Below are 25,698 nucleotides of genomic sequence, written 5' to 3'. Positions count from 1 at the left end.
CTGCGCAAACTCGCTCCCAACCATGCTTGCAGTATGACTGAGCTGTCTAAGCCTCTGCCCCAGCTCCAAGGCAGACTCACCTCAGCTGCTCAGAAGGGACCCACGTGATTTTGTTTTGTGCTTTATCAAAAGGAGCATTACATAGTGCAAGTTTGAGCATTTCTTTATTTTTACACTTAAATATTCTCTTTAAATACAGCATTATCACAAGGAAAAGAACCTAAAAGGCCAAAAACCAAACAAAAAAAAAATGCTGAGGACCTGACAAGCTTTGGATTCACATTGAAAAATGCCACCTGTATACAGTGTGAGAGGAGACTGGAGGTGGGGGTGAGGAAAGTAGCAGAGTCACTATTTTAACAGGAGCAAGGGTCAGAACCAAAACGTCTCCAACTCGGGAACTAGCGGCTGAATGACCAGCTTTTGGACAGGCGGTAGCGGCACTGTGCCCCCGTAGCAGCTCAGTAGCACCAGAAATGGGAAGGGCTTGTTTGGTTTACTACAGGGTTAATCAAAGGGAGAAAAACAAAACAAAAGGGGCTGTTCTCGGGAGTGTGTGGGACCAGCATTAGTGTCACAAAGGGAGTGAAAACCCGGAAGGAAAAGGCGGAAATGCCCTTTCATTGCACTATTCACAGCATAGTTCTCTGTAAAAATAGAATAACCCCTATCCCCTCTGCCTACTCGGAAAGCGCCCACTCTGCCTGGCTGCGGAGACTCGTCTTGGGACTCCGCAGAGCCTCCAACCCACTTCAGTGCCTCCCAGCACCAGAGGTTCCCGACCTGGCTGTGTTGGTCTGTGGCAGCTGAGCCAGGATGCGAGGTTGAGAAGGGAATGGTAGTCTAAAAATTAGTCACTGGTCAAAGCCATTTGCTTGACCTTTTCCTTGCAGCTTAGAGCTGCCCCTTTGCCCACAGCTGGAGGCACATTCAAAATGCTGCAGGCCAGCACTTCAACTACTCCCTACCTAGTCAGTCCCCAAGCAGCAACTGGAGGAGGGAAGTCTCCTCGTAGGCCGCTGGGGCAGATGCCACTGATTCCAAGTGGAAAAGGTGGAGCTTGATCAGAGGCATTTCCCAGTTAACCCCTCCGTGCTGCCAGCACCAGCTTGGAATGTTGCTGGGGGAAGGGGGAGACCTGTTCTTCCCGCCCAAGGTTTCAGTATTCAAGTATGGGCATTGTCCTGCTGCAATCACACCTGCTCTAGGCAGCAAACTGTCCCAGAGACGAGCCAACAGCACGAGCAGCAAAGCACTGCTGCTACAGCTGATCTCCAAGAACAAGTTTAGCCCTTTGCCCCCACCCCTGGGCCCAGTGCACTTCAAACACCCAAGTCAGCGAGTGGGGGTGACAGGGATCCTGCATGCTGACAAGGCCCCAACGCACAGTCCCAGACAGGATCTCAGACCCTACCTTGAAACATCTCCACCTATTCGGAGATGGGCATTTAGGATCATCAGAAAGTCAGGCTGGAAGGCCCTCCTGAGGTCACTTAGTCCAGCCCCCTACTCAAGGCAGGATCACCCATCCTACGGGGCCCGTTTCAATGCTTGACCATCCCCAGAGACCAGCGTTTCTTTGGTGCCCTACAACAACCTTCCTGACCCCCTCAGCAGGAGCAGAAGTGTCTATGCCTGTGCCAGGCAGTGACCCCATCCGCTCCTCCCAGCTACGCTGATAGAGTTGTGGCTACAGGTCTGCAATGGCAGGCAGGAGCTGGAGGTTTGTAGGTCATGCTGAAGCACAGCACAGCTGTCCCTCACCTTGACCTCATACCCTTTCCCAGGGAATGGAGGGTGCTGGGGGCTCTGGGCAGCCTCACTCACCTCTATTTTGGCCTGGTTTCCCAAGGACTTAGGTCACCAAAACCTCAACTTAGGTGGATAACTTCAGAAAGAAGCTGCCTCTCGGCAAGAGAGCATATGCCACGTGGATAAGACTGGGGGAGGGCCACAATCATGAACGAGCAGAGACAACTGCCCAGATGTGCAGTGGGAAGAAGTAGCACAGACACCGCGCTGAGAAATCTCCCAGGGGCCGGGGTGGCAGGGCAAGGGGGGACAGGAACATGCCCCAGCTCCTTGCTGGTAGGAGGGCCTGAGACTTGGAGGAAAGTGCTTTTGCTGCTGGAGAAAGGAGCTCCCAGTACAGCTCCAAGGAGGGCTTTGCCTTTCTCCTCAGCCCTCCCTCACCTTCCTCCCCACTGCGGTGGGCCACAGGGGCCCAGGTCTCAGCAGCCCTCCCCCTGCCCCTTGCTGCAAGCATATTGCACGTTTGCAACCTTTGCTGCTCTTCCAGGCAGCTTTGCAAGGACAAGGCCCACTCCCTGCTCACCCGTGGCTGTGGTTCCATTGCACATGACCCTCCCACCCTCCACGTCCAGAGGCCATGACCACACCACTGGACAGCTAGAGGCTTCTGTCAAGGTTGGAGCCACCGCCCACCTGGGTGCTGTGCAGGGAGAACAGAGAACACTGAGATGAGGAGCAAACACCAACATGGAGCAGGCAGGTGCAGCCCCTGCACCCAGCGTGTGGCAGTCTTCACTGATCCAGCCCTCCACGTCCACAGGGAGAAGCTCCAGTCCACTGGACTGGCCCAGTTCCAAAAGGGGTGGCTCCTGAAGACCAGCGAGGCTGTGGCCCTGCCCGAGGCTGTAGTGTCATGTCAGATACAAGTGATGAGTTGTGGAGGCCCAGTAAACATTGGTTAAAAAAAACAAAATAAAAAAAAACCGATGATGAACTCCAGAGCTCCCGCAGCCCTCAGGCCTGGCTGGCCACGGTGGGGACAGCGCAGGAGAGTGGAACAAAGCTGCTAGCAGAAGCAGGCGGCTTTAGGCCAGCACGCGTCGAATGGCTGCGTGCCGAAACAGTAAACAGAACCAGCCGAGGATGATGGAGGATCCACAAGGAACGGTCTCTCTGGGCAGGGTACAGGCAGCAGCGAGCAGGTCAGTGGGCCACAGCAGGCCTCAGTGGTCTGCGAGGACAGGTGCGGAAACAGTCGACGCAGGAGGAATGTCACCCAGGAGAAGCAGGATGGAGACACTACTGCGGGCCCCCCCAGCCAAGTCCGGCGCTCGAGGAGGGAGGGGTGGAGAGGCAGCTTCACACTATTGCTTGCTTATAGGAGACAGACTCAGACAGCATGGTCCCTGGGAGAGATGGGGGCTCACAGGGGGAAGCCTCCAGTTCTGCCAGTAGGGGTCTAGCCAACCCCTCCAGTCTGGCAGGGGAAGGGGAGAGGAGGCCACAGGGGGAAGCCCCTGTTTCCACCAGTGGGGGCTCCGCCGACCCCTACAGTCCAGCAGGGGAAGGGACGCCACCACAGGGAGCCTCCCGGCTGCTCTCAGATTCATTGGTTTACTTTAAAATGACCTGTACAAAGCAGCCCGGCACCCGCCCTCCCCCCCATTAAATAATCCAGAGAGGTGCCGCTGCCACCACTGCTCAATAAAATATCTTGTCAATAAATAGACAGCAAAGAAAGAGTGCAGAGGGACAGGGCTGGGTCACACGGCCAGGGCAGGGCCCAGAGTGCGCTCCTCCACACCTGGTGGCTCCTCCACGCCCTCTGGGACATGCTCTGGCTCTGGGGATGGCGAGTCCGTGTGGGAAGGAGGGGCAGCCGTGGCTTGGCGGCTCTCGGGGGACAAGGGAGCCTCTGGGGTGGAGGCAGCTGCTTTGCCCATCTCCGCCTTGCTGCCCGGGGCTGCAGCTCTGCTGCAAGGCACGAACGAGGCCACGGGAACGGAGAGGAGGCCCAGATCCTTGTCGTTCGTGTAGGGAGACGGCGCCTCTGGTACTTCTGAGGCACCCTCGCCCTTTGCCCCCAGCACGGACCTTTGGTCGACCTGGTAGTAAACCACTGGGCCATTGTTCAAGTAGGACGGGTCACCCGCAGCTGAGGGCGCAGGCTCGGAGCTGTCCGCGAAGCACAGGACGGAGGAGCCAGGTGGGAGCTGGGCTTGGATGAGGATGGGGGTGGCGAGGCCTGGGCAGAGGCCCTCAGGCACAGCCAGGGGCTCCTCCAGGATGCACACGCCCAGGCTCTCCACACTGGAGCCGCTGCTGGAGTCTTCCTCAGCCTTCAGCCTCTCCAGCTCCTCGGCCGTCTGCAGGTGCATGACGGCCGTCTCATTCTCGGCCATGAACTCCTGGAAGTCCTGTGTCTCCGAGGGCTGTGCCCCCAGCCAGTCGCCACTGGAGCTGGGCAGGGACTCCTCTTCCAGGGCCTGGGGTCGGCCCCCCTGGCGTTTGTTCTCCAGCTCCAGCTTCATGATGGTGTGGAGGTAGTGAGTGCGTACCCGGATGGGGTTGAACTCGATGCGGCCAGCCATGTTCCCACAGCCGTCCCGGGAACAGCCACACGGGAAAGACATGCGATCCACCTGGCAGGAGAGGGCAGTGCAGTGAGGTGCAGGGGCATGGTCCCTGCCTAGAACAGGGTGCCAGGTCTTGGCCTTGGCTTGGGGGCAAGTCTGCACAGAAGCACGTCAGCCACCGTGCTGCAGCCCCACCGTCTCACCAGCTCTGGCCAGGCTAACACCCTCCTGTTGCTGCAGTTCCACCCCCCAGGTGACACTTTGGGATGCAGACCTTGCAGTGCCTGCCTGCCTCCTCCCAGCAAGCGCAAAGAGCTACAGGAGACTACAGCGCACCCCCCACTGCTGCCATCTGAGCTGCCCCAGGGATGCCAGGGTGCAAGAGAGGAAGTGACGGGCAGCTACGCTGGGAATAAACTAGAATGCAGACATCCAGCAAGCAGCACAGGAGTCCTTGTACTTGCCTAAATCCCCAAGGGTTTCCACTAGTCAGGGGGTTCCTGTTTCATGGCCAGAACATGGAGTTGTTCCCTGCCTCCCTTACTGAAGCTCCTGTCGGGGCTTGAATGGTCCTAGGGCTGTCTGTTCCTCTGCCCCATGCTCCACCCAGGAAGGCTCCTCAGTGCAGTGCCTATGTCAGCCAGCAGGTGGCAAAGACTCACCACCTTCAGGCTCCCCCACCACCCAGGCCCCAGCTCCCAGCTCCCTCCGGATCTGGATCACTGGCTGTTTGCTACAGCAGCCATCACCATGAGGCAGGGGAGCAGACTGCAGAAGGGGAGCTACTTCCCTAGAAGGGAGTTGGAGGCCCTATCCCAGCTCATGGGGAATCCTTCCACCCAACCAGAAGTGGATCTGACCTGCCCACCTGCCAGTGGATTTTCCTCGTATATGGTTCTGCAGCCCCTACCAGGGCAGCAAGTCGGTCGCAGGAGGGCTCAGGGACTGGATCATGGCCTGGGCTGCTTCTGCTTTGCCTCAAGGGGCTGGTGCCCAGAACCTCCCAACACCAGAGACCTGGTACAGACCACAGGTGCACCAGCCTTTGGGCCTGGAGAGCAGCCCTGAGGCCCAAGAGACACGCAGAGAAGTGAGCAATCATGCCTCAGGCCAAACCTCCCCCACTGCCACCCAGGGCCTCCTCAGCTGACCTGGCACTTGATGCCTGCTTGGCTGCAGGCGCAGGCTTCAGGGTCGCAGTACAGGCGGCAGTCACAGCCACACTCCTCCCGCGACAGGCGGATGGCCCGCAGCTCCTGCTTCTCTTCAGCATCAATGCGGTGCACGCCAGAGGCCCGGAGAAGGGCACGGCGCCGCTTGGTGGGCAGCGGCTGCAGGAAGAAGTAGTCGTCCACCTCCACATTCTCCACGTCGATGTCATCATCCGAGACGTCCTCGAGGGTCAGGCCATCCGCCTCCTCCGACTCCACCGTCCCGTTCTTGGTGAGCTGAGGGGATGGAGGGATGGGGTGAGTTCCCGTGTAGGCTATGAACACTCAGTCTGGCTGAGGCCTAACATGGGTCTGGTGCTAGATAGGAAGACCCCACTAGGACCAGTCACCTTGCTGCCGTCAACACAGCAGCAAATGTTTTGTCCTTCCCATTTGCCAATCTGGGCATAAACCGACCTAGCCGTCTCCTCCTCCAGAGCCCCCTGGACCTCTCGCAGGTCAGTCCAGACCCCTTCTTCATCCCTCAGAAGGAAGCAGCCTCTTCAGGCTGGCTCACAATAGAACAGGAACAGAAGCTGGGGGCGGAGGGAAGAATGGAGAATAAGATGTCATGTGGCAGTGGCAACACTGCAGGTGGATCCAGGCAATGAGCCATGAGGAACAAACCAATGACCACCAGCACTGCTTCTCCATCAGGCGCCACCTGAGTCCCACACCAGCTTGGCCAGCCATCCGCACACCCTGCTGAACTCCCCTGCACCGACCCACAGGAGATGGGCTCTGGACTGAGTGCAAGATCAGGTCAAGGAGGACATGCTGCCCTCATCCCTCCCTCCCTGAAATCAATGAGATAAAAGGAGGCTGCTGCTTCCCAAAAACACTAGGCCCCAGAAGAGGAGTGCAGCCCAGAGTTAGCCGCAGATGATGCTTTCCCAGGGCTCATGACTTGATAGCCATGCTCAACTGCTCCAATCTCCCAGGGGTAAGAAACAGCAGAGGGCTCAAGACCTGGACCCTACTTTCAAGGTAGAGGGAGGGGTGAAGCTTTAGGGGGAGACCCAGGGGCTGGATGTGCTCTCTTCACCTCCATACAGGGTGGCTGGTCCCTGCCCTGCCCCTCCTGAAGCAATGGGATAGGGCTGGAGCCATCCACTGTTTGGGGAATGAACTCCCTGCTCTGCACGTGACAGAGCTAAAGGGACCATTGAACACTAAGCAAACAATTCTCTCTCCTCTCCCTGTGCCCAGCCCAGGAGTCCAGTGTTATCTGAGGCCAATTAACTCCCCCCGCTCTCCTGGCGCTGAATGTGGAGACTCAGGGATTGTAGCAGAGGCATGAGCGGGAAGCTGCTGCTGCCATGGGGATAAGCGGTGTGCTGCTGGGGCTGGCAATTTCATCAGCCAAGCCACAGGACAGGAGAAGCAGGAGGCAACTCCTCAGAGAGGCTGGATGCAACAGTGCAGGTTTAGCCACCTGTACTGCACAAGCCACGAAAGTCAGAGCAGCTCTGCCTGAGTGCTGGGTACAACTCAGGATGGGTCCTGCAAGTCCAGGCAGGCAAAGCCCCTGCCAGCTGCTGGGAAAGCCCTGCCTTACCAGTGGCTGAGCCCAGGATCACAGGCAGGGGGAAATCCTGCTGGAAGCAGAGTCCTGACAGGAGCCCAGAGGAGCAAAGTGCAAAGGCCTGTTGAAATCCCAGGGATGCCATTGTACTGGCTTCACCAGTGCTGCACAGCACACCTGCAGTCAGCACAGCACAGCACAGCACAGCACAGCACAGCACAGCACAGCACGTCCCTTGCCCCTGCCCTGCCCACCAACTTCACATCACTCCCTTCCTCGTGAAACTGCGCCACGCGGTCCCCACGCCCCTGTGCCGGTCATGACCGAGCCCCTCAGCCCAGCCCAGTGGGGAGGGCTAGCAGTCCAGGCCCATGAGTTGCAGCAAGCTGGGTCTCCATTCATTTACCAGACAGTTGCCATGACAGCAAGGGCTGGTCTGAAAGCCCAGCTCTGCAGACATGCACGTCCCTGCTGAGTGATGCCCAGGCCCCAGGGAACATGCCTGGTACCTGCCAGCAGGAAATTGGGGTCTCAGCTCTAGGAACAAGCTGGCAATGAGATGTACCTCAAGGCACGATTTTACTTCCTTGGGCATCAGGCTGCCCCTCCCACTGAAGCTGGGGCTCTATTGGGTGCCTGGCAACATACCCCATTCCTCTCCAACTCCAGATGGGAAAAGGGCAGCTCCTTGCTCAGGACCGGGGCTCACAATTACAGTGACCTGCTGCCTCCCCGCTGAGAGATCATACATCTCCCAGCCCCAGTTCCTCCAGGGTGGAAGACAGATCATGTTTTTTCCAGCTGCCCAGAAGAGGAATATCCCTCCTGTGCTGTGCGAAGTAAGCTAGAGCCCAGCCCTGCCCAAGTGACGGGAACGAGACAAGAATGTGAGATCCAGAGAGCAGCAGTCAGTAGCTGCTAGGCATAGGGGCCAGCAACGGCTTAGCAGCAACAGGCATAAGCCTGGTTACACAGGGTGGAAGGGGCAGGCTGTTCCCACAGGCATAACAGGTGCCACAGACCCTGCCCCAAGCACCCCTTGAGCCCCCAGATCCCCATGGCCTGGTACCTTCATCTTCTTGGCATGGAGCTTCTCCTCCTTCAGGTGCTCACGGAGGATCTCACGGTGGTTCACCTCCTGCTCCTGGGCGAACTCGCAGAGCGTGTAGCGCCGCACCGAGTTGTGGCGCTGGGCCATGCCCAGGGAGCTGCCGCCCTGGCTGGGCACACTGGTGAAACCCTGGCGCCGGGCAAAGTAGTACACCGTCACCTGGTCAAAGCGCACGTTCTTCCGACGCAGCTGCTTCTGCCTCTTCAAGATGGATGTTGCTGGCACAGGGAGAGGAGCTGGGAGTCAGCTGGACATGGGGCACCGAGAGCGTAATACTTACGCCCCCATCATGAGCGACATGCCCTGGGGACAAGTTTAGCTAAAAACGGCTGATACAAGGAGCAGGCACTGCTATACTGACTGAAGTACAAAGCAGATGGACCCCAGCTGGCTGGGGCACCAAGACCAGGGAGGGCAGGGCAGCTGCAAACCCTCCTGGACAGTGGAAGGAGTTAGTCTGGCTGGCCCCTGGGCTGCTGCGACTACAGTGCTGTCAGTACCCGAGCCAGACTGAACAGTCCTGCGCAGTGCCACTCACTCCTTGGGCTACAGTCCAGACCCACACCCCAGTTTGATGCCCACAGATCAAGGATCAGTTCATTCAAGGGACCAAACTCTCCATTAGGTGAGCTGGGAGAGGGAAGGAACATGACATTTTCTGCTTCTGCTCTTCAGATTCCCAGAACTGGGGAGTCTGTCAGCACAGGACATGCCTTGAGCATATGCATGACTGGATGCAATTCTTTTGTGGCATCCTGGATGCCCACCCCCTCCTCAGTTAGCATCCATAGAGCCCCCCATCCAGTAAGGTCACCCAGGGGAAATGGAGGAGAGGGTGGAAAGGACTGGATCCATGCAGGCCGGGCCATGCTGCCATTTGCCGCCCATGTGGCAGATACCACTATACCTCTTGAAGACAATTAGCCACATTGCATGGTAGAGATGCGCACAGCCATTTGCCCCCCAAAACAAGCCACCAAAGTCAGACCCAGTGACGGATTACTCCGCAGAACCCAAACCTCCCTACCCCCAGACACCTCCTCGGCCACTCACGTATGAAGCCGGTGGAGCTGGGGGGATTGACACTGTCACAGCTGTCGGCACTGTCACTGTTGGAGATCTCATCGTCCGAGTTGGAGATGGGGGAGCCCACATCCACATCCTCGAACTTCCTCTTGAGACTGGCGCTCGGGAGCGTGTCCATTTGGCTCTGGCTTGCATGGAGAGCCCAGAAGCAGAAAGGCAGGATCGCCAACACTGGCCCCACCACTGTCACGGGGGTTTGCCAGGTACCTGGGAATGGACCAGGGCAAGGGGGAGAAGTCAGCAAGGCACCAGACTGGAATCCAGCACAGCATCACCTAGGGGGTACACCCGTTGGAATATGCTGGTGTAAATTACCCTGGCACAAGAGTCACACGTTCAGAAGCACCCATGAGCTCAATGGGAATAAGCTCTTACTGGTTCACCTACCACATAGTGGTAAGGAGCTAGCATAGTGCCTATTGTAGCAACTACGCAGGGATAACTGCTTGTCTGTCCCCCACCCTGTCCCCAGTAAAGCTTATGCAAGCAATGCAAATTACTCTGGTGTTAACGAGTGTGTCAAGGCCCTTAGATCACATTTTAAATCCATTTAGTTAAGCAAACTCTTGTGCAGACACACAGTTCAGCTCAAGCCGATTCCTAGGTCCCTTATGCTAAGCAAACAAGCCTGGCTTAAACCAAAATACGAGATTCGGGAGGCCACTACTTTACATTGCTTAAACATGGCAACCAGCTCAACTCTCCAAGCAGGCAGGATCTGCAGTTCAAGCTACCACCAGAAATCCAGTACATGCTCGCTCTAAGTCACTCAGTAGGACTGGCAAGGGGCTCCAAGTCTAGTCCCCTGCATTCAGAGGTGACTGCTTGTTCACAGTCTCAAAATCCATCTGTTCTTGCCCATTTTGCACCACAGCCCCCAAACCCATTTGAAAATAAGCTAACACCCTGCAGTGTGCCAGAGGGAAAAAGCAGGGGAAGACTGCGCCCTACCCGTGCTATAGCAGAGAAGCACCCTGGAAGAGGATCCCAGGAAGAGGACTATGGCCCACGGCAGAAAACGACAAATGCCTAGATGATCCGCACCCCGCACAGAACCATCTTCCTGGCTGATTTCTGTGCTAAGAACAGAGCTCAAGATGTTCCAGGCACAATCCACTACCCATCCATCATTGTAACAGCAGAATGCTGCTCCAGCCACCACCAAGCAGATGAGAGCTACTGCTCCATCCCAATCCTGGGAGCGGAAGGGGAGTTATCCCTGCAGGATTCTGCATTTCTTCTGCTCCACAAAAAAAAAAAAAGCAAATTTAATCTCTCCGTGCCCCCTACATAAGAGCACAGGCCCCTCTGTAAGGGGAGCGCCATGCACTGCATCTGCCTGCTAGCAAATAAGGGGTTACGGAAGCTATGGAAGGAAAGGGAGAGACTGAATCCAAGCTGCCGGTTCTCTCCCTACCACCACTTCAAGCAGCAAGACACTCATTACAGAAATCACCCATGCCAAGCCCGGGGTCAGCAAGAGTGGTGTGAAACGAGCATCATCTCTCTTGCGCCTGATGCTTGAGGACACAGGTCACCAGGACACCTATCATTTGGATGGAAATTGCTTTAATCCTTGCCCTTCTTTCCAGGTAAATAAATACAGGATGTCCAAAGGGGACCGAGGTCAGCCGCCCGCCTCCCAGGAGCGTATGGCAGGACAAACACAGGTTGTCAGGGGCGGACACTTGGCTTTTTAATGAGATTGTTCCGCCAGGGCAAAAGACCCAGATGGACCAACCTTGACCTTCAGAGGTGCAGACTAATGGGGCCACAGGCCTCAGGGATGGGACCAGACCAAGGCCTCGTCCATGGGGTCAGGTGGGGGTTTCTGCAGATCCGTTTGGGTCTGAATCAAAACCAGCTCAAGCGCGGGAGCCCATGAGACCAGACCATGGCGAGCTGTCAGGTTGGCTTAGCCCGGCCCCTCCAGAGCAGGCCTGGGTTCGAGGTCCAGCCACCCCTCCCCGGTCCTGGAGAACAGAGCCCAACACCCACCCAGCCCCAGCCCCCCCCTGCCCTTCTCCTCTGCACTTGTCTGTTCCCTTCAACACGCTAGCAACCGTTCCCATGGCAACCCCTCGAACAAATGGATCTGGAGGAAAGAAAAATTCCCTGTCAGCGGCTGTCTGTCAGGAAGGCCAGGGGTTCGGGCCTGCAGGACGGGCACCTCGGGGAGTAGGTCCATGCTCCCTTTGCTCAGACAAAAAAGGGGGCTGCAGGGCGGGCAGGAGCCAGCCTCACCCTTCACCGAGCTCTTGAGCGCACAGTGCAGGGGGAGGGGATGGGGCTCCAGCCTCTTGACGAATCAGGAGGAAATGACGCCGCTTTCCAAAAAAAATTCACCAAAGCAGCAGCGTGGGTGGAAAACCCCGAGATCCGTCAAAGCGCTGATGCAGCGGAACGGCAGAGACCGAGTCTGGGAGGGCGCAGCGCAGACCCGCTTCTCCGGGAGGCCGGCGGGTGGCGTTCAATCAGCCCAAGCACAAAGGGCGTCATGTTAAAAGAGACTGAATTCACTCGGTATCACGGGCTTGCTGGAAGCTCTTGTTCTGATCCAACCCCAGGTACTTTAAACGTTAGCTTACATCAATTAGGAGCGGGTCTATGCTGAACCAGGGAAGATTGGGTTCAAGACCAGTGTAGGCACGACAGCGAATGCTGGTTTAACTCAACTGGGACGAGCTTATGCAAACTGGGCTCCGGCTGGCAGACGGAGGAGATATGACACAAGGCTCTGGGGCTGCACCCACACCTCTGGGTTACACCTCCAGTAACTCTGTACTAAACGCTTTCAAGACTACCGGCTACCTCAAAACAACTGCCAGAGCAAACACCAGGCTCGCGGGCCAGCCATCACGCCTCTCCCCCTTGACAAGCACCGTAGCACTCGGTTCACACGATCGCTTCCATCTCCAAGGCTCTGCGCCGCAAAGCTCCTGCCTGCATTCCCAGCCCCCTTCCCACGGCTGATGACGCTAGCTTCTGCCTCCCTTTCATCATCCTCTCGGGAGTCTCCGAAATTTCCTCTCACCCCCATCCTCATGGACTCATCCCAAAACCTTGTTGCGCCTCACCCCTTCCTACTCCCCCACGATCAACAAGGGAAGGAGAGGTGGTGGCAGGTCAACTGCTAGGTGTGTGTAGGTCTTATTAAAATACTGCCAGCCCCAAGCTCTCCAGCTGCCCTCTGTCTGCAGCCTTCACATTGTCTCTAGACAGTTCTTCATGGCAAAATTAGGGCATTTACATGGGCTCTTTGGGGTTTGTTTGTTTGGGTTTTTTTTTTTTTAAGGATTCTCATGTTTTTCTGGGCCTCTGGAAAGTCACAGATCAAAGCCAAAGGAAAGGGGCTCTGTGGTCCGACCTCCTACTTCAGCGGAGGACAGGGCGCTTCAGAACTGCGCCACTCATCCCCGAAATACAAGTCTCGATGGCAAGGTGTCTCCACTGGAAAGGGCCCCCCCTCCTCTCCTTGACTGCAGCAATGTTTCTACAATCTTAGCTGCTGCTGAGATCTTGCCAAGGCAGGGGCAGGCAAATATTCGAGCTGAAGGGCCACTTAGGAGATTTTGGTGAGCTGTCGTGGGCTGGGTCAGGGCTCTCCCCACCCCAGCCTGCTACAGCTCACCAAAACTTCCTAAGTGGTAGATTACTAGACGGCCTGGGTAGATTACTGGGGTGCCAGACAGAGCAGGTGGGTGGGGATGGGGCCACGGGCAGCAGCGTCTCCGAGTGGAACGGCTAGGCAGGGCTGAGAACAGGGCAGAACCGTGACCTGCTCCCTGCACAACACGTCATAGCCAACCCGACCCAGGAGGGGAGCACATCACACCCCGTGACCCGCAATTCCTGCTGCCCACTCCCCAGCACAGGAGTGTGTGGGCAGCCCCAGCACAGCATGGCTGCAGAGCGGCGCAGCTACGACAGATCTTGACCAGATTAGGCTGCCCCACATTGCCAGGCTGTGCCACTCTGCAACCACATTGTACTGGGGCTGCCCAAATGTACCTGTGCTGGGATGAGGGCAGCAGGGGCCAGTTTATGGGTGTGCGTTCCAGCTCCATCCCGGGTCAGGCCAGTCACGATCCGTTGTGCAGGGTGTAGATTGTGGCTCTGCTCTGTCACCACCCCACGATCCTGGCCCAGTGCATCCTGCCCATGGAGGTCCTGGACTGTTCTCTATGGGGACCCCGCTCACCCACGCCACTCAGCAACCACAGTGGTGTGTGTGGGGCAGACAGACCAGGATGCCCAGGCCAGGTCCAAGAGTAGCTGCTGTTGCCAGTGTGGCTGCTGCCAAGAGCTGCTGCCACCAGGGCTGGCAGGAAGCAGAGTCTGGCTGCCACGCCACCCCAACCCTACTGCATGTCTCAGCCCCACTGCGTGCCCAGGGGCAGCGGGACCGGCTGCATGCTCCGCAGCCCAGGCTGCCCCCAAACCTGAGCCTGGCAGGGACAAAGGACCCACTGCAGGCTGCATAAAATCCCTTGGCAGGCTGGATCTGGCTTGCAGGCCATATTTCACCCACCCCTGTGCTAAGACATAAAAAAGGACTGGATGTTTATAGGGATACAGCCAAAGTTATCCTAATTAACCAGAGATATTGACAGAAAGTATATTTAACCCCAACTGACCTCCGTTCTGAAATCAGAACAAGCACCAACGTTGGGGCATGTTATCAGGTTTCTACCTCCTGAGTAATGATTCTCAGGCCTTCCTCTGGAACACAGGCATCTAGCACAGGCTGCAGTCCAGAGATGGAACATGAAATTACATTGCAATTATTATGAATCATGTTTATTACGAGAGGACCCAAGAATGGGGGCCCAGTGTAGAAGGCACTGCATAAGCACCAAACACGGTGCAGTAGACCAGTCCTGTGGTTTGTGCTCTAAATAGTCACAGGGCTTACCACAGGTAGAATGAACAATGAACACAGTGGTAGCAAACACGGTAGTTCCCCACATATTTTGGGTGGGAAGGGGAGTTGGAAGGGATAGGCTAAATGGAAAGAGGCACTTGAAGGTGGACGAGGCAGAGGAGAGGATAGAGAGGTAAGGGAGAGGGTCCAACTGTTCATGGGGGGTGTGCGTGTGCATGCTGCTTTCCTTTGGATCATCTGGCAGGAGCAGTCTTCTCAGGGCCAAGTGGAAAACACCACTCCATTTCCATGAGCGGTACTGGCTTCACTTCACCAGGCCCCAAAATGGAGGGATACTTCTTTTGGGATCAGATGTGGCTTTCAGTCTCGAGGTGCTAAATGGGACAGCCTTATTTCAGCAATGTACGACCTGTCCATGTGTGATACTAGACCAGTATCAGCCGAGGTAACAAGCCAGCTCATCTCTGGGGGGTGGAGAGAAAACCCGAACAGTGACTCCCCGCAGTCCCACGTAGCTCTGAACTGGCTCCCCTGGAACACAGAAATGACAGTGCCTGCAGGAGAGGGCCCCAGCCCACGTCGTGACTCACACTATCCTAATGAGCTGCTTGCTGGAGAGTCCAGGGCTACCAAGTCAACAGGAGCACCTGCTGCTTCCTAATCAGAGCCACAAGTGGGGAGCTATAGTCTGCAGTCCTGCTGGCTCACCTGGGCCAGATGGGCTCAGCCCAAAAAGACCAGAGCTCCTTCCCAGAGACTAGCGTTTCGACACTGCTTGTGTTGCGTTTTCAAATTAACCCATGCAATGCAAGACTAGAGCTTTCAACGAGCCAAGCGGGCCCCAGATTCTCTTGTAGCACCAGACCACAAGGGCAGAAAAAAGCTCCAGGACTGTACCCCAAAAGGAGAACAAAAAATCCCAGTTACCTGCTTCTCATTACAAGGAGGAATTTCAAATATTTCTGTAGTAGCTCCATGGTACTGGGGAAGCAGGAGGCAAGACCAGCAGAGGTCCCACAGTGAAACACTAAGGGGCCCCAGAAGAACTAAAGAGGATCCTCCGGAGAGGAGAATACAGGTGAATCCAAAGGGAAAGCAGCAGCACATAAACCAATGGCAAGAGCTTCAGCTAATTCCTGTGGATCACAAAGGCATGGGCTGTGCATCCCGTGCATAGAGAGGTTCACTCTCTACCAGCTCAAATCCCCGCCCCCCAGCTCACGAGGGTGAGGGCAGCTGTTTCTGTTCAGCACACACAGCAGGATGTGGGGCAAAGGCCTGTTTCATTCATTCACTGTATCAAGTTACTCAAGTTCTTCACACACATTTGTGCAGGCTATGTGAAAGCACCGGGACCTCAGGAGCCCAAGACTCATGCTGTCTGCAAACCTGCTCCCCTTCCATGAGCTCTAAAGGGAGCAGGCACCTTGGTCCTGTAGCCTGGCACCAGAAAAATGCTGCCGAAATCGGTCTCAGAAGGACAGAGACCCACAGCCCTTGTGCCACTGTCGTGACAGCTCCCATCAGGTGGGATCAGGACTCTTACTAGGAAGTAGCTCTGACACCACTTCAGCTCACTGAGGGTTAAACTCTCCATGGATGATTTTACTTGCGAGAACAGCATGCAGCAGGTACGCACACTGGTTAGTGGGGAGTCAATGGAAAATTTCCCACTGAATCCCAAAATAAAGAGTCTGAGGAAGAAAGAAGCGTGGTTAACTTTCACTGGCATGAAGGTACACACCAAACTCTGCAGAGCAGGGGCCTGGGGAGGTAAAGGCCTTCAGACAGACAGGACTGCAGCAACGGGCAAGAGGGAGATGGCAAGCAGACCACCGGCAGCTGGAGGTGCATTGGGAAGCACAAACCTGGCTGTGAAGGGTCGCTTAGGGCCAGCCGGCCAAAACACCTGAACAACAGCCTAGTCTTTGGGGAAGGCGCTGAACTTGAACCATTCCACCCCTGAAGGTGGCAAAAACCAACCAGAAAACCTTGTAAGGTTTTCAGAGTCCTGTGAGCATTTCCCAGCTTTGACAAAACCATATGGAATGGGTTCTGCTGCAACAGGAAAGGGAACTTTTGCTTGGGGAAAGGGGGTGGGGAGCCAGGACAGAGATTTCCATACCAGGCTTCACAGGAAATAGGCTTATCACATGATACTACCTCTCCTTGTTCCACTTATTAAATGATATCCAGAGGAGCTACACTAAAAATACTAATTTTTCCATGTCAGCAGGTGCTGCAAGTTATCTTCTCCGTGTCCTTAGGAGACAGGAGGTCCACTTGGTTACAGAGGTCGTGGGGAGGGAGGCTGGCTCCAAGCCACTTCTCCAATACAATATGGGCTACACCTGTGATTCTCAACCAGGGTGTTGTGGCAAGATCCTTTTAAGAGTGCTCCAGCATGCCATGTGATATTAGCACTCTTGGGTGTGTCAACACCTACGCACCATTCAGAAGGTAAACCAGAGATTTCAAATAATAGTCTACAGTGTTACCACAAAGCCCTGTGGTAGGGTAGGCTTTGAGTTCTTTGGACCAGAAGAGCTGCTCTATTATTTTTCCATAGTTAAAACAGTGGAAGCTAAGAGCTGGCATTTTCCAAGGAGGATACCGGGGGTGTGTGGGGCACGGACAGGCTCAAGCCTTTATAAATCGAGAACCACTGGGCTAGACAGCCAAGGAATTCAATGGCTACTATAAGAGAAGGCCAGACAGACCTAATCATGGCACCTCTGCTAGTTAGGGTCTTCAGGAAAGCTGGACAGTACCAGCTCAGAGCTATCTACTGGATTATCAAGAGACTCAAGCAGCACTAACAATATAAAAGGAGAGTCAAGTTCCTCATCTATCTTATTTAAATTTAGCTGGTTACAGCATACACCTGTCACCCAACACCGGGCTCTGGCTCACAGTCACAGTTATAAAGCTGTATGTCAACACACCACGGAAGTAGATGGGAAACTGCCCGAGTAAGTTGAGATTGTTCCCAAGAACTTCCTGCTGGCGGAAGCACTGACAAACGCAAAGCACCCTTCACCAAGCAGCAACATACCAGTCCCCCCGTGTTCAGCAGGATGGGACAAGAAATCTCCAGGGAAAAGGGGGCAAAATGCATTCTGGATCCCTGCGGCCACTTGCTGGGAGTGAGTGGCAACAAATGACTGAGTGCTTTCAAATAACTCCTGAAAGCCTTTCTCCTACAGCAGTGGGAAGTAACTTGCCTGCTCCTCCATCTTCCACACCTACATGAGAAGATGCTCTTCCTAAGACCAAGATGCAAAAACTATGGCATGACCACTTTCAAGACACAAGCAGAGGCACGGTCAAACACTACAGTGATGGGCCTCCAATCCATTTTGGACACACTTCCACACCCATTTCCTACACGCTCAAGTCAAGGGTCAGTTCTGCAGCAAAGCTGACAAAAACTCTTCCAGATATTTAAGAAGTGATTTTATTCCAGATCTCCAAGATAACTGGCATGGTTTCAAAGCAGAGCAATTGTCCCGGAACAAAGAGGCCACGCAAGCCAGCAACTATTCTGGGACAGCTTTCAGTGAAGAATTTATTCTGGTCAATCTAGAGGAGGCCTAAAGCTGTGACCTTTCAGAAGGACAGAGATGCTTTGCCACAGTCAAGACTTTCTGTAGGATCATCTCATTCAGACCACAAGCCTCTGGGGTAACTCAAGGAAACCACTTGCTGAATCCCAAGGGTTTGGGTTGCATCTGCTCCCCTCACTTCCTTGTCAGATTTAGTTGTCTTTTCCTTGCTGCTCTGGCTGCACAAAAGGCTTTGGCTGGCTCCCTCCAGTCTGTTCGCTGTGATGGCATACGGCTAGTCACCATGGTGCCACTTCCAGAGGCAAAAAATAATGCCGAGCATTCCTTTCCTTCCCTTCCTCAGCCAGTCATATTCCAGGCTGACGCTTGGTCTAGCTTCAGGGTTTTGTTTTTTGTTTGTTTTTTTTTTTTTTAAGGAGTCCCCAGACCCAACTCCCTGGGAAGTTACTACAGAAGCAGCCCCACATTGTTGTCTTCAGAGACAGCTTGATTTTCCTAGGCTTTTGTATTGCGGGCAGGTTTTCGCACTGCAGAATGTGGTACCTGGTCACGCTGAAATGCAGCAGCTCTACAAATGCCAGAGATAACTTGGGTGCAATCACACCAGTAGGCAACTTCAGGGGGTTCTTTCTCTCTCTTTTTTTTTTTTTTGGTCTGTTTTGCAATAAGCTGCTTGTCCAAGGACGAAAGGCTCTCAAAAGCCTCCTGGAAGAGAACTTCTCTCCAGGCCAGGAGCATCAAATGGCCAGTCAACTTGTATGGGGGAGTCAGAAGCTTAAGCTTTAGAAACAGAAGCAGTTTCTAGCCCCCATTGTTGGAAAAGAGCCTTCCAGACATGACTGGGTTAAAAGGGACCCTCAGGTAGGCGGCACAGTCTAGAAAGCCCTTGGGCAAGGAAGTAGAAAGCCCTTGGGCAAGGAAGGAGAGGTAGGAGCCCCACACCCTCTATTGTTAACTTTAAAGATGGGCATTTATTGTGTCACTGCCAACTGCTTCTGCAGCTGGATGGGAAGAAGGACAAAGAAGGGAAGGACCAAATAGTAGAGACCTTACAGGGGGTACCTGGCAAGAAAGTACAAGATGAGCAATGGTCTCGAGCTGCAAGGGAAGTTGAGGTTAGATATTAGGAAGAATTTTTTCACTAGGAGGGTGGTGAAGCACTGGAACAGCTTACCCAGAGAGGTGGTGGACTCCCCATCCTTGGAGGTATTTAGGACCCGGCTAGGCAAAGCTTTGGCTGGGATGATCTAATTGGGGCTGGTCCTGCTTGGTTGGACTAGGTGTGACCCCGAGGTCCCTTCCAGCACTAATTTTCTATCATTCTAACATGCTAACATGGGAAAAGGGCAAACAGTAGCTAAAGTTCAATCACAAGGGCTCCATATTTTCCCCTTGTGCCCAGTGATACTGGGGCAGTGCCCTTGTGGTTCAAGGGCAACAAGCCATCCTGGATCTGCCACCTGGTCCATAGCCCATGACAGGACGTGGAATTCAGTCTTCTTCCAAAGACAAACTGGACACATCAGCCGTAGGTCACCATGAATGAAATCTGTCTGGAAACTACCAAATGGCATAAAGCAGGCCCTTCTGAAGCATTAGACTCTGACTGCTTGCATTAGGGTGCTTTAAAAACACAAGGAATATCTGGAAGGAATGGGAACAAGCGTGCAAAACTCCCGCTCCCTCAGAGGCAGCTCCCCAAGCCTGTTTTAAGGGAGGGTTATCTTATTTTTTGCTGGTGGGGAGGGAGACTCGTGTTTCCCGATTTAAACGTGCAGAGAAAGGGTTCCCCTCTAGAAGTTCAGCACCTCTGCTGTGGGCTCTGCTTACAGAAGATCACAGACTATGATCTCATTAGTCCCCAATTATGCAGCAGGAATAACATTGCCTGGGATGACACGGCACCATCACTGCAGAGCTCCACACCCCGCTGATGTAACATGATGTCAGAGAGAGAACAGGGAAACATGCCGAGGTCCGCGAATGAGGAATGATCAGCTCTGGCTTTGCAGTCAGAGACCTCCACAAACACCAGGAGAAACTACAAAGCAACGCAGAGGCTGGAGCAGCAGCACTTCCTACGCCAGCCCTCATTCACGAAGGGCTGCAGCTGCTTTAGCTGTAACACTTATATCCCTGTGCTGGCAGGCAGGGGAAATACACAGGCAAAAGCAGCTTACCTCAGCCAATGCCAGCCTATGTTGCAGCCTGTGCATTTCTAGCACAGCAGTGTCTGGAGCATACAACGCACCATATGAAATCCTGAACATGCCAAACACCACAAAACGCATGCCTGGAGGGGAAATGGGGGAGGGCAACAATTCACTGAATCTGAACCCTATATCCATCATTCTTGCCAGGGGCAAGGCAAGTACTCTCCCACCCCTTTTCAAGGGCACACATCAGAAGCAGCAGCCTGTGGGAAGATTTTGATGGACACAAGTGGTTGCAATAGATTTCAGAAGCAGGTTCTCTCACCAGCTACAAATAAGTAGTCCAGTCACCATGTAAGCCTCTGGGGTTGGGAGAGGAAATATAAAAAGGGCCCCAAGGGTGAGGAGATGGGTAACCACAAAGTTCCTATCGCCCTGCGACTGACTACATATCCAGTGTCATGCAGTGTAATTAAGCATGAAGATGCCAGGCAAAGTCCTTGGACGATATCTAGAGATGACACAGAAGACAGGTTAATAGCCCAGAAAAGACACCTGCAAGGACAACCACTGGCACATCACACAAGTGACAGCTCCTTCAGCTAATGGGGAGAGCTCAGCGGTTGCTACCCAGGTTGTTTATGGACCTGCCATGGGAAGAGCTCCCAGTGGACTCAGCTACTAGCTCGGTCAGCCCTTCAGCTTTGCCAGTATTGCATGTGCCAGGTTCTCCCCGTTTCAGGGCGTGCTGTGCTCTCATTGCTAACGTGCCAGAGACCTTGGCTGGGGCTGCCCGTCAGTCCTTTAGCCAACAGGACAGGGACAAGCCACAAGATTTACAGCAGATTGTGGAAGGTTTGTACCCCCCATTCTCCACCACAGCAACAGTGCAAGGTACAACAACAGACAATGCAGATTCCCTTACAACAATCCACATCAAAACAACACCGCACTAGAGGGACTTGTCCCCAGCCATCCCCGAGATGACTCCGAAATGATACCACCAGAGGTAACAAGTGTGACACCTTAGTGCAGATATCCCTTAAGCTGGAACCTACTGCACATGTCCTACAGCTAGACAGACCTTTGTAAGGTACGACTGAAGCTCCCCAACACAGCCTCCACGCAGCACCAAACGTGGCACAGCCTGGCCTCTTGGCCCATCAGCATCACTTTGAAATGAAGCTCTTAAGACCCGATGAGCCGCAAGTCACACTTGGGGACTCAAGAGGCATCGGTGTCCTATTTCCACAGACTCCGAGGAGAGTCAGGGTACCACGAAGCACAGGCTATGTGGTGGCGAGGTCATCCTAGTGATTCTTCAGACAAGGAGAGGTATAGGATCAGGTAGCCCCACGGCATCCTATTCTTCACACCTGACTTAAAAAGGGAAAGGTTTTCACATTCATTCAGCAAAACAAGCAAAAGATGGATAGGCAGCAGCAATGGCTACATCCAGAAAAGCTGAGGGTCGCCCAGGCCCTGGGCATGTCACCACGAGAAAGGGTCAGCTCCATCCCCTCAGTGACCTTAAGTCCTGCTATAAATAACTGCATGGAGGTGGCAGGTGGCAATGACCCTCCAGCCTGGAGGCCAGCGAGAAGAAACGTTTTTCGGACGAGCTTCGAGGTGAGGTGGTAGGAAAGAGGGGTCTAGGTGTACTGCCAACAGCGCTCCACAGTGCCCCACGGGGCTGGGATCCTCAATGCCTCCTCCCGGGGGAGGACGGCACCCTTCCCGCACGCATCCCCATCCTCCGTCACCTCCGAAGAGTCACCAGGCAGGGGAAGGAGAAAATAACCTGAAATGACCCTACGATTCGGCTCGCGCTCTCCGACTCAAGGGAAGCAACGAATTCGGCTCCAGCTCAAGGGGGGCCAACCCAACGCCCGTCGAACGCCACTGCCGAGACACCCCACTGCCGAAGGGGGGGATCCCCCATTGCCAAGGGACATCCAGCCGCTGCCCCCCCCCCCGCCCCCACCATGGACATGCCCCATCACATCAACCCCCAAGAGGGGAACAAACCCCCGACGCCACAGGACCCCCAGAGCAGCCCTCAGCAACACCCCTCGCCCACCGACACCCTGCTACGCACAGCGCCCCTGGGGGTGGGGGCAGCTCACCGGGAAGACGCACTCCCCACGGGGCAGCCTCAAACACCCCAACCGCCCCACCCCACTCCACCGCCCCCTTCCCACCCCCAGCACCGCAACTGCCCCCGCTCTGGGGAAAGGCGATGCCCTGCTTGCCCCCCTCCCCTCAGGACACCCCAACTGCCCCCCCACTTCAGGGGGGGATATGCCCCAACTCAGGGGGATGCCCCAAGTGCCCCCCCACCTCAGGGGGGATACACCCCAAGTGCCCCCCCACCCCAGAGGGAGCTGCCCCCGGCCCCGCCCCCTCGGGCGCGGGAAGCGGCGGCCCCTCCCCCACGCACTCACCGGCCCGGGTCCGTCCCGCCGCTCGCTCCTCCCCTCCGCACGGGCCGGCCGGGGCCGCGGGGCGAGGCCCGGGGGAGGGGCGCGACGGCGGCTCCGTGCGGGGGGAGGGGCCGGGCCGGGCCGGGCCAGCCGGGCGGGGGCGGCTCCGGGCTGGGCGCGGCGCTCGGACCGGACGGACCCGCCCGGCTCTGCTCTGCGATAACAATGGGGCTGCCGGCGCAGCGCCGCGCCTTATATAGCTCGGGCCACGTGACGACGCGCGGGGCAGACTGGGGGATGGAGTTCCGCGGCGGCGTGGAGCGCGCTGGGAAAGAGCGGGGGGCAAAGGGGGAGTTACTGCCGGCCGCGCGCGGGGGACGCTGGGAAATGGAGTCCCCAAGGGAAGGAGAGAGAGAGAGAGGGGCGCTGGGAGGTGTAGTCCCTTCCTGCCCCACCCCATGGGCCTGGGGGCACAAGAGGTGTCTTGGCCCTTGGGGCAACATCAGTCCCCACTGGTGCAGACGCCGAACGGCCACTGGACTAATTCAACCAAATCGCACTCATGCGCCGTTGAGTAGTCCAACTAGCATTAAGCATGGCACAAAAAGCGTTTGTTGGCACCGACGCACAATTACGCCAATTACAGCACATTAAATTAGGACATGTTATTACCGGTATTCAATTTAATTGAATGTGCCGTAATTACGGCACGTTAACGGACATATCAACTTAGGGGTCCATTGCACATGTGCCAATTGAATGCGTGGGGCAGCAAAGGACAAAACAGAGACAGGAGCGGAGGTCACAGGTTCAGAAGAAGGGCACCAAAAAGGGGGACACCGAGCAGACCATCGACCAGACGAGTCCGAGGAGCCAGTGGACACTGGCCAGCAACATGACAGGTATAGTCGCCACTTGGAGGGAACATGGCCCAATGTCTATCGAATAAAACTACCATCCTCCCTCAAAAAGGGAGCCTAGTAGGAAAGTGGCAACTGATGGCTAGGGACAAGTGACAAGAAAACAGGGAAGGGAGCAGAAGTCAAAGGCTCAGAACAAGTGCCCCGAGGGGGGACACTGAGCAGAGCCTGCCGGACAGTGCCTGCTAGCCCTCGAACAAATCCAAGGAGCCAGTGGACACGGCCCAGTGAAACTCTGCTCCAAGACATGACACAAGCCTAGTTGCCGCTTTGAAGGATCATGGTCCAATGCTTACCAAGGACAACTATAAGCCCCCTGCCTCAGAAAGGGAGACTACTGGGAAAGTAGCGACTAATTCCTTGGGACAAATGATAACACGGGGATGGGAGTGACGGTCAGAGGTTTAACACAAGCATGCCGAGGGGTGACACCGAGCAGAGCCTATCGGACAGCGCCCGCTGGCCCTCGAATGAGTCCAAGGAGTCAGTGGACACTGCCCAGCAAAAACTTGCCCAGACATGTGACGCAGGCCTATTGGTTGCCTAGGGACTGTGGGCCAATGCCCACAAGGAAATGCTGTAAGCCTCCCTTAAAAAGGAAGCCCACTAGGTAGGGAACAATTGATTGCTTGGGACAACTACAGACTTAAACCTCTCCCATTCCTGTTATAACAAGTGTGCTGGGGGTGGGGGCACTGAGCAAAGCCCACCAGACAGCGCCCATTGCCCCTCGAACGAGTCCAAGGAGCCAGTGGACACTGCCCAGCAAAACTCTTCCCTGGAGACATGACACAGGAGACTGGGCACCATAACCCTAGGGTGTGACTCAGTCAGTGACAGCTCTTATGAGTTGGAAAACAGCCCCTTGCCTTCCCACTCATTTAAAAGGCTTGCAGCCCTCCCCCAGCAGACCCAGGAGGGGCCCCGCGGTACCCCAAAGCTCATCTGAGTCCATCTCGACCCTGCAGGTAAAAATTGCCAACAAGCCAAGCCTTTCACCCTGCAGTTTCCTCATCGTCCAGGGGATGGGGTGTGTGCACTGCAGAGGTGAGCTTAGGGGAAAGAAAAAAGGCCTTGAGATTTTTTTTGCAGTCTCAGTCATTAAAGCTCCAGCAAGAAAGATTCCCCCCCCCAAGTATAGCAATGCGCTGGGTCAGCAACTCTGTTCAGGTCAACAGCCTTTAGTGTTTGTAACCCAGGGCGACTACAGGCCTGGGTGATGCACACAAGCAGAGGAAAGCAACAGCTCCATCAGACAGCTCTTGAGAAATGAAAGCTCAGCTGCCAAACAGCAAGAGTCTGATGATCACTTAAGAAAGTGATGATGGAATCAGCTTGTTGCAAATGATTTCGGTGAGTCCAACAAAATCTGCTTAGCAAGACAGCCCCAACCTGGTGCAGACATCAGAATCAACCACCAGGTGCTACCACCAGAACTTCAAGGTGAATGGTTAGCATTAGCATAGCCCAAGGAGAAAGATGGGAGCAGTGCAAAACCTACAGGCAAGCAACCCAACTGGGGAACACCATAAAAGCAAAACATATGGAAAAAATGGAGGCCAGAAATGGAATTACAAGGAAGTCTAGACAAGAGATTAGAAGGGACAGAACACCAGTGGGAATAGGCAAAAAAAAGAAGCACCTGATTTTATAGATATGGAGCAGCTGCAGCCTCTGGATTCAACTGTGACGAGGTCAAAGGGCAGGTCAATCAAAAAAAGCAGTCGGATAATCTAATCCTCACGCTAGTTAACCAAGTATGAAATCAGCTTGTTTATGAGTAAACTGATTTCCAGCACATGCTTCGAGCCAAGGCTAACACTGAATTCACATCTCATTCAATCCAGCTTTATATGGACATGGCTCAATTACTGGTCATTTCCTGTATTCAGCTTCCTGCAATCCTATTTCTAGATCCAAGTATCCTATGATGACCAAGTCATCTTAAAAAGGAAGGCAGAAAGCAAGATGGAAAAGCAACATATGCTCTTTTTCCATACAGCAGAATACTCAGAAGGGTTTCACAAGATAAAAAAGGCAGCGGGGCCAGGGTCGCATTAGAGAGAACAGAAGCGGCAGACCGGAGCCTCGTTACAAAGAACGGATTTTCTGCTCCGCTTCTGGTGTGGTCCCCTTATGAAAGAACAATCACTTACCTCCATAATGCAGCTGAGGAGGAGAGTGGAACCTCTGGATAATTTCTGGTTGAAAACCAGGAGCTCAATTTAGCAGTTCAGGTGGAGATTTCTCTCTTATTAAATGAGGGATTAGTTGAGTTAAAGTAGCAGGTCAAGTTATTCATTCAGGTATGCTGTTTGGGCAAAGAAAGAGTTAAATCAAAGGGGTTTCTATCTCCTCTTAGGTTTCAGGGTGAGGGAGGCGGGTGGTATTGAAGCTAGCTTCTCCTTTCCCGACACACAAGTGAGGGAGCAGCTCTATAGGAATAACACAGCCAGAACCATTATATTTCTGTGTCCAAACATGATGAAT

At 54.8% G+C, this 25,698-nt stretch overlaps 1 protein-coding gene across 5 annotated transcripts; it reads right to left on the bottom strand.

Annotated features, from left to right (window-relative positions):
- Positions 1–147: 147 nt before the first annotated feature.
- Positions 148–25,578, bottom strand: CSRNP2 (cysteine and serine rich nuclear protein 2). Of its 5 annotated transcripts, XM_059718224.1 has the most exons (6): positions 25,365–25,578; positions 10,213–10,501; positions 9,229–9,468; positions 8,134–8,393; positions 5,480–5,776; positions 148–4,394 (listed from the first exon to the last, which is right to left on the bottom strand). In XM_059718224.1, exons 3-6 carry the CDS (start codon positions 9,377–9,379, stop codon positions 3,516–3,518), a joined length of 1,587 nt encoding a protein of 528 aa, XP_059574207.1. In that variant the 5' UTR covers positions 9,380–9,468; positions 10,213–10,501; positions 25,365–25,578; the 3' UTR covers positions 148–3,515. The 5 variants fall into 5 exon arrangements, with proteins under 5 accessions (XP_059574207.1, XP_019336619.1, XP_014462416.1 ...); XM_019481074.2 differs by lacking the exon at positions 10,213–10,501; XM_014606930.3 differs by lacking the exons at positions 10,213–10,501; positions 25,365–25,578 and adding an exon at positions 22,310–22,489.
- Positions 25,579–25,698: the final 120 nt, after the last annotated feature.

Source organism: Alligator mississippiensis, chromosome 15 (genome assembly GCF_030867095.1).
Source record: "Alligator mississippiensis isolate rAllMis1 chromosome 15, rAllMis1, whole genome shotgun sequence".
Taxonomy (NCBI): Eukaryota; Metazoa; Chordata; order Crocodylia; family Alligatoridae; genus Alligator; species Alligator mississippiensis.
Note: the sequence above shows the minus strand (reverse complement) of the source record. Positions and strands in the feature narration are given on the sequence as shown.